Below are 16,801 nucleotides of genomic sequence, written 5' to 3'. Positions count from 1 at the left end.
AGGCTATTTTCATTAATTTACTAAGAAGCTTACTGGAAATAACCTATAACTAGCCCTCGAGATTTAAAAAAAGTATAACAAAAAGTCTTCTTTTCGTGGAAGTTGATAATTCACTTATTTTCACTCTGTTTTTGATAAGCTTCTTTAGTTTCCTGGTGTGATTCAAATAATGCTCTCATCAACCCGAAACAGATACATCTAAAGCATATTTTAGTTAGTCTGACTTGTACACTAAGTTGTAGGCCTATCATGTTATTTTGAAGTAACCTATAGGGGGCTTTTTACAGTGATTCGTGAAGGCCGCTTCACTGGTCCATATTAGGCGCCCAGGCTCCTAATATGGACCATTTGTGATTTTTTTCTGTATTTAATTTTTGCTGAATGTCTATCAAAGCTATTTCACTCTAATTAGGCCTAACGGTTAACCTAAGCCGGAGAGAAGGACTACTAAACACACTGAATGAAACTCAGTTCTTCGCAAGAAAACAAGCTAGTTATCAGCATGAAACCAAAAGTGGTCCATATTAGGAGCCTTTCCCCTACACACACACACACACACACACACACACACACACACACACACACACACACACACACACACACACAGAGAGCACACACACAGTGATACACACACACACACACACACACACACACGCACTCATGCAGTGCCCGGTCGGCCCACTGATCGACAAACGCAGCCTTGAGTAGCCTACCGGCAAACAAACAAAAAAAATCACCATCACTTTTAACGTCAACATGAACCTCTATCACTAGAGTTTAACGTTTCCAAAGTCTCACACAAGAACTCTCAATACCATTAGCGATTCAAGTTTTCGAAGTCTCTCGCTAAACTGGCAATATCACCACAAGAACTGTCGCGAGGGGGGCGGTGCCAGAAGGGAAGTAACCATATTTACACTAAGAAATAAAATGCGTGTAGAGTTGTGTGTCCTTTTTGGGGAGTAACTATTTCTTTCTCATTTTCCAGCAGTTATTTCTCTCTTTTCGTCATTTTATCTCTTTTTGTTTTGTTCCTGCTATTATTGTTAAAGATATTTAACATTACTTAAGTATAATGAGTAAGTTTTATTTGGTATTTTATCTGTTTTTGTACCATTTATATTTCGAAAAATGAGCGTTATTGTTCAGTTTGGATCACATGACCATCACGTGCCTATGAGAAAGTAACACAGCGAAGACGAAGGAAGGAAAGAGCACGGCGACAGGTAGAGAAACAAATAATAGGTAAGTTTGTGCTTCAATTTGTCCTGCATTTTAACGTGTTGCGGATTTAATTAGCCGATTGTTTTGTATGTGTGCTGCGTCATCTTCGGCATTGCATGCGTTGCTCGATCTTGTGTGTGTTAGTGTTAGTGCTAGTGCAGGAGTGGATCTGGGCCGGTGGATCTATTTCATTTTCAGTATAGATTTGCGTCAATAAAGAATATTATTAATTAATTATTATTCAGGGCTAGATGTAGTTCTTGTTGTGTAATCAAGGCACAAATCACAGGCCAAATGTTATGACAATGTTATGACAATATCACCCATAATTACAATGATTGCTGTTAATGTTAGTGATTGCTGTTACTGATATATATGATATGGTGATTAATTGCTTTTTAATGAAATTAAAAAAGACCAAAACATACTATTCTCTGGTGTTAACGAAGAAGACAAAACAAATATAACAGCGAAATTTCGACCCTAGGGTCTTCTTCAGGCACAAAAACAAATCGGAAAAAAAGAAGTTTTTTATTAATCGCTCTTATGCGCAGTCACCATAAAAAAAATTCTGATTGCAGTTGTTTACGGAGCATGCATCTCGAATTCCAAAAGCAAACATTCTTGGCATCACTCTGGAAGAGATTGTTCACCCAGTCCCTAAACCAGAGTTCTTTGTGAAAAATACAAACAGTTGATTAATGAGGCCACAAAAAAAAATTTGTCTGTTTCTGGTAACATGGCTAAAAAAAATAGGGTCGGTAGGTCGGGATTTTTTTTTTTTTTTTTTAAATTATTTTTTTTACCCCAAATGTAGACCAATAAAACTAACTTTAAAAATCGCGCAAAGAGACTGGATTCACTATACATAGAGACAAGACACTCAACACATTTACAAATCGTCAGCGGACTTTCGTTTTCACACGTTTTTGTTGTTCATTTTCTCACCCTGTCCTTTACCACCAAAAAAAATAAAAAACAATTTTGAGTTTGGAAAAAAAAAGTTTAGGGTCGGCGCCGAAATTTAGGGTCGGTCGGGTGACCAGAAACAGACAATTTTTTTTTTTTGGCCTGAGCCAACCCATGAAAAAGAAAGATGAAACTGAAATCCATTTATCTTTTTTTCTTTGCAGATTTCAAAGAAAGACGACGAGAGTAATCATGAGGATGTTGCCGGTATGTTTGTTGTTGGCGGTAACAATTCTTGGTGCCCATGCACTCGATAATGGGTTGGCACGCACTCCACCCATGGGCTGGTTGTCATGGCAACGGTACCGGTGCAACATAGACTGCAAGAACCAACCCGATGAGTGTATAAGGTAAGTCGATCAGTCAGAGTTCTCCATTCAACATCCCCTCTTTACTTGTGTGTGTACGTGTAACTGTAGGGGAAGGAAAAGCCTGATTTCAAACCTCTGCTGCCTTGCTGCCATACCTAGTGAGTACTAGTACCTGATCACAGGAAACGCTTTGTGAGTAAACCCTGAGGTATTGCAACACACACACCCGTCGTCGATCCCATTGGGCCGTGGATCTGCACCTGAGAGGATTATTTAGTTGGCGCACGCCTGGGCTGAAGTAGTATGGAAAACAGGCTGTAGCCCGTGCAGCAGGTCCCCCATCTCCATGTCACTGATGTATTCCAAGGGAAGGGCAAGAGTTGAGTTGTTCACTTAATGAGTCCAGATTCCATGATGGGGGTGGGGGAGGGGGGGGGGGGGTCATCAGTCACACAGCGTCTGTAAGCAGATGGATTGGTGAAGTGTGAAATATTACTATTAAAGTGAGGTATTTAGTAATTTACTGTAGTGTATGGCATTTAGTGAACAGCTTACCGTGAGGGTAGCCCGCGGATTGAAATAGACTACCCCCTGGCTGGCAACACAGGGCAACAATGTTCCCACTGTCTATCCTTTCTTTTTGTTTCTCACCTTCTGTCTCTTGTCTTGCTTTTTATCTGCACTGTTTTCTGCCTTCAAGCCCTGTAATCTATCTGTATTCATAAATATTCTCTTAATCACTCGAAGTCGGAGTATGGCTGCCCATGTGGCAGGGTATAACAAACGGCCATACACGCAAAATTCTCATCCCAAAAAAGGGATGACCCTGGGAACTCAGGCCCAGGAACAAGAAGAACAAGAAGCAGTGAACAGCTATACACAGTGAAAGCACACATCCTGGTGAAGTATTAATTGGTAAAGTCAGATATTTACTGCGTTGCTTTCAGTGAGAATCGGTACTAGCTAGGGGCAGAACGACTGGTGAAGTATTACTTTTCAGATCATATGAGTCAGATATTTACTGTGTTATTGCTGTCAGTGAGAATCTGAAACAAGGGGCAAGCACACTCACACAGACTGGTGAAGTATCAATTATCAAACGATTCAAAGTCAGATATTTACTGCTTTTATCTTTCAGCGAGAACCTGTACAAGGCGCAGGCAGACCGACTGGTGGCGGATGGCTACAGGGACGCGGGCTATGTGTACGTCAACATCGATGACTGCTGGCCGCTCAGAGCTCGCGACGCTGATGGGAATCTGGTTCCAGACCCGGCACGCTTCCCCAGCGGCATGAAGGCTCTGGCCGACTATGTACGTCTTTCTTCTCCTTCCCCCATGCCTCAGCTTGGCTTGAAATGCCTGTGTGACTGTGTTTTTTCTTTTTCAGGTTTTACGAACAAGTTTTAAATACAGGTTTTCTGGTCACATTTTCTTCTTTTTTTTTGGGGGGGGGGGGGGGGGGGGGGGGCTTTAGGTGTTCTGCTCAAATATTTTAGGTAAAGGTTTTCTGCTGATTTTTTAAATTTTTAGGTACAGGTTTTCTTCCCAAGTTTTAGGTACAGCTAGGTTTTCTGTTCAAATATTTTTTTGGTACAGGTTTTTTTCCCCCAAGTTTTAGGTACAGGTTTCCAATTCAAATTTTAGGATCAGGTTTTCTTCTCAAGTTTTTGATACAGGTTTTCTGTTCAAGTTTTAGGTACAGGTTTTCTGTTCAAGTTTTAGGTACAGGTTTTCTGTTCAAGTTTTAGGTACAGGTTTTCTGTTCAAGTTTTAAGTACAGGTTTTCTGTTCAAGTTTTTGATACAGGTTTTCTGTTCAAGTTTTTGATACAGGTTTTCTGTTCAAGTTTTTGATACAGGTTTTCTGTTCAAGTTTTTGATACAGGTTTTCTGTTCAAGTTTTAGGTACAGGTTTTCTGTTCAAGTTTTAGGTACAGGTTTTCTGTTCAAGTTTTAGGTACAGGTTTTCTGTTCAAGTTTTAGGTACACGTTTTCTGTTCAAGTTTTAGGTACAGGTTTTCTGTTCAAGTTTTTGGTACAGGTTTTCTGTTCAAGTTTTAGGTACAGGTTTTCTGTTCAAGTTTTAGGTACAGGTTTTCTGTTCAAGTTTTTGGTACAGGTTTTCTGTTCAAGTTTTTGGTACAGGTTTTCTGTTCAAGTTTTTGATACAGGTTTTCTGTTCAAGTTTTTGATACAGGTTTTCTGTTCAAGTTTTTGATACAGGTTTTCTGTTCAAGTTTTTGATACAGGTTTTCTGTTCAAGTTTTTGATACAGGTTTTCTGTTCAAGTTTTTGATACAGGTTTTCTGTTTAAGTTTTAGGTACAGGTTTTCTGTTCAAGTTTTCTTAGGTATAGGTAAATCGTTCAAACTTGACTTAGGTGCTCTGTCAGCACAGTGGTACCTCTGCCTAACGACTTTGAAAATGTAACCGAAATTTGGTCGTTATATGGAGGGGTTCGTAACATGGAGGATTGTTTTATGTCCGGGTCCGTCAATGATCCGGAATGACATGGGCGTTTTGATTGATGCAACCCACAAAGTAATGTTATTCTTTCCTTAAACGATTATGGTAACCTGTTTTCTATTCAATTAATTACCCACACAGTATCATTATCAGATTGGTTATTTACCATACAAGGGAGGCAACTCTCCACGTATGGTTTAACTCTGCAATGTTGCTAATAATAATGGCAATAACAATAACAACACTTTATTGTCCATTAAGATGGGAACATTACTTTAACGCACCCAACCTGCCTTTTAACGATCATAAGACACACATTTAATAAGAATTATTAGGACTTTCAATAAAACAAATACACATAAAACACAACAGTTCTCATTATAACAGCAAGCGTATCAATTACCACTAACCCTACAAATACAATATCAATAAATCAGTATTCTTTATGTCTATCACAATCAAGTATTGCACTATAATACCATCTCATATCACAATAATTTTGTTTCAGAGCAGAACGATCACATTACAAATATCATTGAACAGTTGAGTTAGCGTTTGTGAGCGTAGTGTTCAAAATGTCATGCTCATAAGAAAAATACCTATCTCAGTGTTAGGCATTTCTGCAGTGAGACTACAGGGGAAGCTACTGGAAGGGTATCTATCATGTGTTAGAAAGTACAGACTCTCAGACCATCAGAAACCATCGTCACGGTTACCTAAGCAGAACTGCCGTTCTCGTTTCTGAGTTAGGCACTTTTCAGCAGAGGCCGCTGCTAGTATCGTACATGAACACTTGTTTGGTGTGCAAAAGCTTTTTTTTGGGTTGTTATATGCAGTTGTGTTGATTGAAAACGTTGCTGCCAGCTCCTTAACTTTCGCTTATTCCGCTGTCAGCTGTTCGAAATAGGCAGTTTGCAACTAATCACTATCAAGTGAAATAGGCAGATTGTTCAGAACCAAAAACGTTTTTCTCATTATTCTCAAAACACTAAAAAGTGACATAGGCAATTATCTTATGAGCATGAAGAAAAGCTTGTCGATGACTGTGTACAACACATTGTTCTAGACCTGTTCGCGTATGTGTAGATATTGTGTCACCCGTGTCTCCCTTATTTTCTCCAATGTTCCAAATCATACGTTGTTTTGCTCCCACCAAGACTGCCGATCTTGGCAAATGCATGACGTAAAAACCAGAGTTAATGGCGTTACCCGTACAGATTCCCGAACACATGCTAAAAAGTGCCACATCTAGATCTTGCTAATATTTATATACTAGATGCACAGCAAAGGCCTCAAGCTGGGTATCTACAGCGACATGGGGTCAGAGACATGCGGCGGATACCCGGGCAGCAAATTCTACATGGAGCAAGATGCGCAGACTTTTGCTGACTGGGGCATCGACTCTCTCAAGCTGGATGGGTGTTACTCTACCACCGACGACTTTGCCATTGGTAGGTACATTATTATTAATTAATACACAGACATTAGTAGGTATATTATGATTTTTTAAAATTTTTGTTAATTGTTTTACATGAATAGGCTTTACATTACAGGACGCAGACAAGGGAGCAAATTCACAAAAAAGAACACACGTTGGACAATTACAACACACAGGGGGGGAGGAGGGGTGGTTGTGGCTCGGTGGTCGCAGTATCAAGAGTATGTACAAAAAGAACATAGCAACAGTGAACTAGCCGTTGCTTCCTATATTATGGTTATTAGTTAATACACAGAAATGTGTAGGTACTTAATGATTATAAGAGGTAGTTACACATGCGGAGTCTCAGTGGTTATTAAAACGATTGGTCGAAGTTAGCACTTCATGAAAAATACGAGTTTCAGACTCGGGAGATATTCTGATTCAGAGAAAAACTGCATTCATGGATTTTTTATTAATTTCCATGTGTTCAAGCACGTATTCATAAGTCTAAAGGCGTTATTTTATCTGTTGTCTGCACCAGAGAAATATATTGTGTACATTTTGAGCATTCAGAACTTTTCAGTCGTCAAAAAAGTTGTCCTCAAAAACTGTCACTGGTGCCCCAAAGCTATCAAAGGTTCAAGCTGGTTGCTCGGGGGTTATGGTTTGGTTGCTGGGTGATTATTGAGAATAAACACCCCTTCAAGTTTACAGATGGACAGAAGCAGATATGGGAATAATAATTAATACCCAAACATTGGTAGGTATATTATTATTATTGATTAATACACAAACCTTCACCCACTTGGAGATGGACTCTGTGAAGCTGTAAGGGTGTTACTGCATCACCAATGACTAGTCCATTGGTAGGGTTCCATGACGAATAGGTACAGTTTTGTATGCAGTGTGTGGTGTAGCAATTTGTGGTTGTTTTAGATAGTACTCGGCGAGCGAAATGGCTTGGTGGTAAGACGCCGGCCTCCAAAGCGGAAGGTTGTGGGTTCGAATCCCGGCCGCGCCTGGTGGGTTGAGGTGGAAATTTTCCCAGGTCAACTTATGTGCAGACCTGCTAGTGCCTTACCCCCCAATTAGTGTGTACACGCAAACACAAGACCAAATGCGCACATAAAAGATCCTGTAATCTATGTCAGAGTTCGGTGGGTTATAGAAACATGAAAATACCCAGCATGCTTCCTCCGAAAGCGGCGTATGCATGGCTGCCTAAATGGCGGTGTAAAAACGGTCATGCACATACAAATCCACGCGTGCATAAACACGAGTGTTCATGGGAGTTTCAGCCCACGAACGCAGAAGAAGAAGAAGACGGTACTCTTGAAAAGAGAAGAATCTCCAAATTTGTCACATCTTTAAACAGAGGTCACGCTGTGCTTGCGCAGACATTGCAATGTTGTCAATTTCAGTTGTTGACAGTTGTGTTTTTTTGACATCAGGGTACCCAACAATGGCGTTCTTCCTGAACAAGACAGGCCGAGCCATCCTCTACTCTTGCAGTTGGCCGGCCTACATCACGGGGAAGCAAAAGATTGTGAGTACAGTGATTAGAACTAACACAGATTGTGAGTACAGTTATTAGAACTAACACAGATCGTGAGTACAGTGATTAGAACTAACACAGATTGTGAGTACAGTGATTAGAACTAACACAGATCGTGAGTACAGTTATTAGAACTAACACAGATCCTGAGTACAGTGATTAGAACTAACACAGATCGTGAGTACAGTTATTAGAACTAACACAGATTGTGAGTACAGTTATTTGAACTAACACAGATTGTGAGTACAGTTATTAGAACTAACACAGATTGTGAGTACAGTTATTAGAACAAACACAGATCATGAGTACAGTTATTAGAACTAACACAGATTGTGAGTACAGTTATTAGAACTAACACAAATTGTGAGTACAGTGATTAGAACTAACACAGATTGTGAGTACAGTTATTAGAACTAACACAGATCATGAGTACAGTTATTAGAACTAACACAGATTGTGAGTACAGTTATTAGAACTAACACAGATTGTGAGTACAGTGATTAGAACTAACACAGATCGTGAGTACAGTTCTAAGAACTAACACAGATTGTGAGTACAGTTATTAGAACTAACACTGATCGTGAGTACAGTTATTAGAACTAACACAGATCGTGAGTACAGTGATTAAAACTAACACAGATTGTGAGTACAGTTATTAGAACTAACACAGATTGTGAGTACAGTGTTAAAAACTAACACAGATTGTGAGTACAGTTATTAGAACTAACACAGATTGTAAGTACAGTGATTAGAACTAACACAGGTTGTGAGTACAGTTATTAGAACTAACACAGATTGTGAGTACAGTTATTAGAACTAACACAGATATAGATCGTGAACTAACACAGATTGTGAGTACAGTTATTAGAACTAACACAGATCGTGAGTACAGTGATTAGAACTGACACAGAACGTGAGTACTGTGATTAGAACCAACACAGATCGTGAGTACAGTTATTAGAACTAATACAGATCGTGAGTACAGTTATTAGAACTAACACAGATCATGAGTACAGTTATTAGAACTAACACAGATTGTGAGTAGAGTTATTAGAACTAACACAGATTGTAAGTACAGTGATTAGAACTAACACAGGTTGTGAGTACAGTTATTAGAACTAACACAGATTGTGAGTACAGTTATTAGAACTAACACAGATCGTGAACTAACACAGATTGTGAGTACAGTTATTAGAACTAACACAGATCGTGAGTACAGTGATTAGAACTGACACAGAACGTGAGTACTGTGATTAGAACTAACACAGATCGTGAGTACAGTCATTAGAACTAATACAGATCGTGAGTACAGTTATTAGAACCAACACAGATCGTGAGTACAGTTATTAGAACTAACACAGATTGTGAGTACAGTGATTAGAACTAACACAGATTGTGAGTACAGTGAGTAGAACTAACACAGATCATGAGTACAGTTATTAGAGCTAACACAGATTGTGAGTACAGTTATTAGAACTAACACAGATTGTGAGTACAGTGATTAGAACTAACACAGATTGTGAGTACAGTTATTAGAACTAACACAGATCATGAGTACAGTTATTAGAACTAACACAGATTGTGAGTACAGTTATTAGAACTAACACAGATTGTGAGTACAGTTATTAGAACTAACACAGATCGTGAGTACAGTTATTAGAACTAACACAGATTGTGAGTACAGTTAAACACTGATCGTGAGTACAGTTATTAGAACTAACACAGATCGTGAGTACAGTGATTAAAACTAACACAGATTGTGAGTACAGTTATTAGAACTAACACAGATTGTGAGTACAGTGTTAAAAACTAACACAGATTGTGAGTACAGTTATTAGAACTAACACAGATTGTAAGTACAGTGATTAGAACTAACACAGGTTGTGAGTACAGTTATTAGAACTAACACAGATTGTGAGTACAGTTATTAGAACTAACACAGATCGTGAACTAACACAGATTGTGAGTACAGTTATTAGAACTAACACAGATCGTGAGTACAGTGATTAGAACTGACACAGAACGTGAGTACTGTGATTAGAACTAACACAGATCGTGAGTACAGTTATTAGAACTAACACAGATCGTGAGTACAGTTATTAGAACTAACACAGATCGTGAGTACAGTTATTAGAACTAACACAGATTGTGAGTACAGTGATTAGAACTAACACAGATTGTGAGTACAGTGATTAGAACTAACACAGATTGTGAGTACAGTGATTAGAACTAACACAGATTGTGAGTACAGTGATTAGAACTAACACAGATCGTGAGTACAGTTATTAGAACTTACACAGATTGTGAGTACAGTGATTAGAACTAACACAGATTGTGAGTACAGTGATTAGAACTAACACAGATCATGAGTACAGTTATTAGAACTAACACAGATTGTGAGTACAGTTATTAGAACTAACACTCCCCCGATAGCGGCGTATGGCTGCCTAAGTGGCGGGGAAAAAACATTCATACACGTAATAAATACGAGTGTACATGGGAGTCTGAGCCCATGAACGCAGAAGAAGAAGAAGAAGAACTAACACAGATTGTGGGTCTAGTACGGTTATTAGAACTAACAGGCATTGTGTCTATAATAAGAGTCTTTGTAACTGTTAAATTAAACCTGATGTTTATGAAGACGAAAGAAAAGAAAAGAGTCTGTAACTCTTTGCTGATGGAGTTGAACCTGCTATTAATACGATACAAACAATGACTATATTTGCAGATTATCACATAACTATGTGTGTCTGGTCATCTATCGTGTCTGTTTGAATCCTCATGCTCTATACATATGCTTTTACTCAACTGTTTTTGTCAACCGGCACGGTTGGCCTAGTGGTAAGGCGTCCGCCCCGTGATCGGGAGGTCGTGGGTTCGAACCCCGGCCGGGTCATACCTAAAACTTTAAAATTGGCAATCTAGTGGCTGCTCCGCCTGGCGTCTGGCATTATGGGGTTAGTGCTAGGACTGGTTGGTCCGGTGTCAGAATAATGTGACTGGGTGAGACATGAAGCCTGTGCTGCGACTTCTGTCTTGTGTGTGGCGCACGTTATATGTCAAAGGAGCACCGCCCTGATATGGCCCTTCGTGGTCGGCTGGGCGTTAAGCAAAGAAACAAACAAACTGTTTTAGTTCCTGTTGCTCTTGATCACCCTATGCATCACCAATCAACACAAAGCTGAAGTTTAGCTGTGATTATAACTAAAACTGTGTCCTATCTGGCATTGCTATCACTGTGTCCTATCTGTCACCCACAGCCTCCCTACAAGCAGATTGCCCAGAACTGCAACCTGTGGCGTAACTATGCCGACATCGCCGACTCATGGAGCAGTGTGACTGGCATCATGTCCTGGTTCGGTGAGGACCAAGGCAACTTGTCGCGGTTCGCTGGCCCCGGAAACTGGAACGACCCTGATATGGTCAGTTTCTCGTTGTAACGGTCATTTTTACATAAGCAGAGGAATGAAGGTGGCTGCGCTTGAGAGCGATAACTGGAACGACCCTGATATGGTCAGTTTCTCGTTGTAAAGGTCATTTTTACAAAAGCAGAAGAATGAAGGTGACTGCGTGTGACTGCGATAAATCAAAATACTACAAAATACTGTACTCATGTGTGAACAAAGAATACGAAACAAATAACTACACTGCAATCCGTATTCTTCGTTCACACGTGAGTACAGTATTTTTTGGTCATTCAATTTGACATAGTTTGGACGAAGGGACGTGAGACTTTTTTTTTCTTTTTTTTTTACAAAGCACTGAAGAATTTGTTTTCACCATTAAAAAAAGTCTGGATGAAAAAATAATTTCAGACCATTGATGATAGTTTGAAGAAAGGCATACTCATTCTGTAGTGGGTGTCTGCAAGGCATTAATGCGCAGAACGTTTGTTTATAGCTCATCGTGCAGCAATAGCTACATTTTCATGCTGCGTGTATAGATGTATGTGTGTGACTGTTGATGTGTGTGACTAGACGGGTGCATTGGCCTTGTGGATAAGATGACGGCCTCCCAAGTGGAAGGTCGTGGGTTCGAATCTCAGCCGCGCCTGGTGAGTTAAGGGTGGAGATCTTTCCGATCTCCCAGGTCAACTTATGTACAGACCTGCTAGTGCCTTATGCCTTTCGTGTGTCCACACAAGTACAAGACCAAGTGCGCACGGAAAAGATCCTGTAATGCATGTCAGAGTTTGGTAGGCTATAGAAACACAAAAATACCCAGCATGCTTACCCCGAAAGCGGCGTATGGCTGCCTGAGTGGCAGGGTAAAAACGTTCATACACGTAAAAACTGTGGGAGTTTCAGCCCGTTAACAGAGAAGAAAGATGTGAGTGACAGTTGATGTGTGTAACTGTATGTATGTAATGTATGTCAGAGTTTGGTGGGCTATAGAAACACAAAAATACCAAGCATGCTTCCCTGGAAGGCGGCGTTTGGCTGCCAGAGTCGCGGGGTAAAAACGTTCATACACGTAAAAACTGTGGGAGTTTAAGCCCATGAACGAAGAAGAAAGATGTGAGTGACGGTTGATGTGTGTAACTGTTGATGTTTTTGACAGATCATTGTGGGGGACTATGGCCTGAGCTACGTCCAGCAGCGAGTGCAGATGGCGATGTGGGCCATCATGGCTGCACCCCTCTACATGTCCAACGACCTTCGTAACATCAAACCTGAGTCACGCGACCTTCTGCTCAACAAACGCGTCATTGCCATCAACCAGGATCCTATGGGCGTTCAGGGCAATCGTCTGTTTAAAGTGAGTTTTTGTTGTCTGTTCATTTTTTAAATTTTTTTTAGGGGGGTTGGGGTGGTGGAGGGATAGGCAGGAGTGATGAGTGATACAGTGAAACCCCCCATTTAAGACTCCCTCCGACCTAATTTTCTCAGATTTTAGTGGGTCTTAAATGGGGGGTTCCACTGTATTACTCTTAACCCAATGCTGTGAGTGAGCAAGTGTGTGGTTGTGTGGGAGATGGTAAGATTTCAATGGATTTTCTGAGAATCAGACTTTGCCTTATGTAAATGAGAATCCTGCCGATGTGTAAGACACAATCACAGGAAGCGGAAAGAAAGAACACTGAAAAATATGACACTTCTTGCGATGTGTTTGTGTGTTCTCATACATGTACAGGTACTTGACTTTTTGATGTGCAAGCTTGCCCTGGTAAGCACCTTTCAGTACCAACCACCTGCCCATTACCACAACCCCGAGGGATCCCCAACGAGGTTTTTTCCTCTGTAAATCACCTTTCCAAAACAGGGACCTATAGTACCTGTCTATAACGACCACTTTTGGTCGCTCTTCTGGGTGGTTGTTAGACAGGGTCCACTGTGTCTGTGTGTATGTGTGTACATGCGAGTGGGGAACTTCCGGAGGTAGTCGCGCAAGATCTTTGTTCGCCGGCCGTTCCGATCGACTGCGTTCATCGAAATTTGAACCCGCCAGGCGGGCGATTTCAAAGGAATTTTGAACCCGCCCGACGCGATTTGAACCAGCCGGGGGCGATCAGGCGACCGCCAAAATTCACCCCTGGTGTATGCATGTGTGTGTGTGTGTTGTTTTGAGGACAGTATGCATACCTGTAACCATCTTCCAATGCATTTGATGACTAAAATATTGACTTTAATGTTTTTTCTGTAGGCCAGCAACATTGAATTCTGGTCCCGCCCACTGTCAGGCGGCAGTTTCGCCATCGCAGTCGTCAACTATGGTGATGCCGGGGGCCCCGTACGTCTGGAGGTCACCTTGGAAAACTTCGGTCTGGACGGCACCAAATTCAACGTCACCGAAGTTTTCGACAACAAGTTTGTGGGTGTGTTCACTCTAAAGGACACCATGACACTGCTAATCAATCCAACAGATGTATTTTTTGCCGTTGCCAAGAAACTGTGATGTGTTACGCTGTGTAGTGAATGAGATTATACAGTGCTGCCCTGCTGACTGTAACAAGCCTGTGAATGATAGCATTGTGCTTGTAATTGGTCAAACGTTTCAGCTTTCTGTCTCGTTTATTCTTGTTGCATCAACATTAAGGCTTTGTATTCCATGTGCTTGTGTCTATTTTTTTCTCTCTTTTTAGCCTTGTTTGGGAGCAGTGAAGGTTGCTATTATGCAAAATAAGTTTGGGGCCTCTCTTTGATCAAAGTTACAACGTATCATCCGCATGTTACTGAACCAGACAGAAACGTTTTCTGTTTTCTTAGCCTCAGGGGATGCTGACTTCGGTTCATAAGAATTTTACAACAACATTTATTTACATTTGTTTGAAATATGTGTCCAAGCTGCAATTTCTTACCTCAAAACTGATTTATGTACTTAACCTTCTTTGTGGCTTATCTCTGCTCTTCCTGTAAAAGGTATTACAAGGATACTCCGTGCGCATTGAGGCTTTTGTATTAACAGTTGACAAGAATATGCGACTTGTACATTTTCATTTTTATGCTTGCAGTATGTGCTATATCTACCTTACCTCTCCCTGCCTAAAACAGACTGTGTATAGGAACAACTTACAGGGCACTTAAATTGACCCTTGTTTTTTTTCTCAGTGCGAGAATAAGTATTTTTACGTGTGTTGCTTACTTGTGTAGAATGGATAAGGTATAATAAGCCTCATGGAAAATCGAGCTGCTTTCTCACTGGGACATACAAGCTGTCATACAGTTCGACCCTACACATTTTTTCCTCGCATGCATGTATTCATATTTTCAAGTCCTGAGGCTTTTGCTGTAAGCTTGGAGTCTTTATCGTGCGCATGTGTGTACATGTGGGGGTGTTTGGATACCGACGAGAGTTTGCACAAAGTTGACCCTGGGAAATACATCCCTTGCTGAATGTGGGGGTCGAAACCATGCCGATATAGCGATAAACTGGTTTGAAGCTAGCGCCGCTACCGACTGAGCTATTTCCTCGCCCCAACAGTTCTAATGTGAGAATATATCTTTCCAGTGTGTTGCTTACTTGTGTAGTGTTGTGATCACATTAATTCTCCCCATCCTGCATGATCGTCTTGATTGAATGTAGAGTGAGGGTCAATAGTCTCCTGTCCGCCCAGCGACCTTCCCCTTGACCCTGCTTGTGACCTCGATGTTTTATGCCCCCGCAAGGGGCACGGTACTCTCTAAGCACCCAAAACCTCAGAGAGATAACTGGCGAAAACCTTCCTATTCTTCACCTCAAATTATGAGTTTTCTGCACAACTAAGAGCATTCAACAGAGTACAGCTGTCCCTGCAATGTACAGCCCCCGGCGTGAGCGGACACCTGACATGTACGGACACATTTGCTCGGCACGGAGTGTTTTCCTTCTATATTTGCCCCCCCTTAAACGGACACCTGCAAAACGTGGACGTGGACACTCATTTTCGGTCCCAACAGCAGGTCATACCTCCAATGTACGGACAGACCATCTCACATTTTTACCACAACAAAATCGATAACAGAGCAGTCCGACTCTTGGTACAAAGATCACAGCCGTTATTGTTTAGTAGCCACAAGAAGTGATTAGCATAGACTCAATCCTGTTGTTTGTGTGTCTCTGTGAGTGTATGGGGAGGGGGTGGTGTGGTCACCCCTCCCGTGACCGGACACCTGCAATGTGCGGACAGTTTTGCTATGGTCCAAGGGTGTCCGTTCATGAGAGGGACTGCTGTATTGTTTTATTACAGGGCTTATGACTTGATATGCTGTATGGTATTTTATGGTGTACAGGGTTTTACTGTGTTTATTTTGGTTTACTACAGATCATTAGTGCACAAGAGTTGTCCATTTGTTGTTTGTAAAGATTTTAGTCAAGCAGTATGTAAGAAATGTTTAGTCCTTTGTACTGGAAACTTGCATTCTCCCAGTAAGGTCATATATTGTACTACGTTGCAAGCCCCTGGAGCAATTTTTTGATTAGTGCTTTTGTGAACAAGAAACACTTAACAAGTGGCTCTATCCATCTCCCCCCTTTCCCCTATCCCATCTCCCCCCTTTCCCTCGTCGCGATATAACCTCCGTGGTTGAAAACGACGTTAAACACCAAATAAAGAAAGAAAGAAAGTTGTCCATTTGTATTTCCTAACTTTGGGGTAACGGACTAGCTGCTTAAGACACACAAAGCGATCAGCTTTCTTAATCGTGTGCAACAGACACATAGGTACATTATTCAGATGATATAAATCTACATAAATTATATACAAACCCTCACACACACAAGACACATACATAGACATTAATTATTTATACACACTCTCAAAAGACACTCCTTCTTTCTATCTCTCACTCTCTACTCTTGGGAATATTTGATTCAGGATTTGCAGGAGCCCAGATTTCTCTGTCATTGCTGTATCACTCAGCTGTTGATGTTATCAATGACTTTATTATTTCATTGCCATATGAATCGAATATAAGCAGGGCAACAACAAGTTCATACTTAGTGTGTGATCTTCCAGCTCCGTCATTGTTGAGGTAATCATTTCTCTTTGTCTAGCTGTGTCCTGATCGATGTGCCTTTTACCCACACACATATATGTTGAGTACAATTACATTCCGGCTGCCTGTGATTTGTTTTTAATAAAAATGTTGCACATATTTTATGGGTGAGACCTGTTTGTTTTTTAAGTAAAAGTGTGTGTGTGTTTGTGTGTTGTGCATACTTATTATTTTAGTTTTACTGGGCTATCGGACACAAGGACAGCATTATACCAGAAGACTCCTTCTCATCAGAGGGCTTGCATTGCAGGTAGCACTGTAACAATTAAAACGATAGTAATAGTATGATTAGGCCTAAAAAAAAAAAAGGTGTGGTTACGGTAACCCGACCTACCCTATTTTTAGGGGCCGATCCTATAACTTTTTATTACATTTGTCACA

At 40.8% G+C, this 16,801-nt stretch overlaps 1 protein-coding gene across 1 annotated transcript; it reads left to right on the top strand.

Annotated features, from left to right (window-relative positions):
• Positions 1 to 1,166: 1,166 nt before the first annotated feature.
• On the top strand, positions 1,167 to 16,519 carry LOC138968693 (alpha-N-acetylgalactosaminidase-like). Its single transcript, XM_070341296.1, has 8 exons — positions 1,167 to 1,245; positions 2,358 to 2,543; positions 3,643 to 3,817; positions 6,248 to 6,422; positions 7,843 to 7,937; positions 11,207 to 11,368; positions 12,507 to 12,704; positions 13,590 to 16,519. The coding sequence occupies exons 2-8, from the start codon at positions 2,386 to 2,388 to the stop codon at positions 13,839 to 13,841; spliced, it is 1,215 nt and encodes a 404-aa protein (XP_070197397.1). The 5' UTR covers positions 1,167 to 1,245; positions 2,358 to 2,385; the 3' UTR covers positions 13,842 to 16,519.
• The last annotated feature ends 282 nt before the right edge of the window (positions 16,520 to 16,801 follow it).

Source organism: Littorina saxatilis, linkage group LG6 (assembly GCF_037325665.1).
Source record: "Littorina saxatilis isolate snail1 linkage group LG6, US_GU_Lsax_2.0, whole genome shotgun sequence".
Taxonomy (NCBI): domain Eukaryota; kingdom Metazoa; phylum Mollusca; class Gastropoda; order Littorinimorpha; family Littorinidae; genus Littorina; species Littorina saxatilis.
Note: the sequence above shows the minus strand (reverse complement) of the source record. Positions and strands in the feature narration are given on the sequence as shown.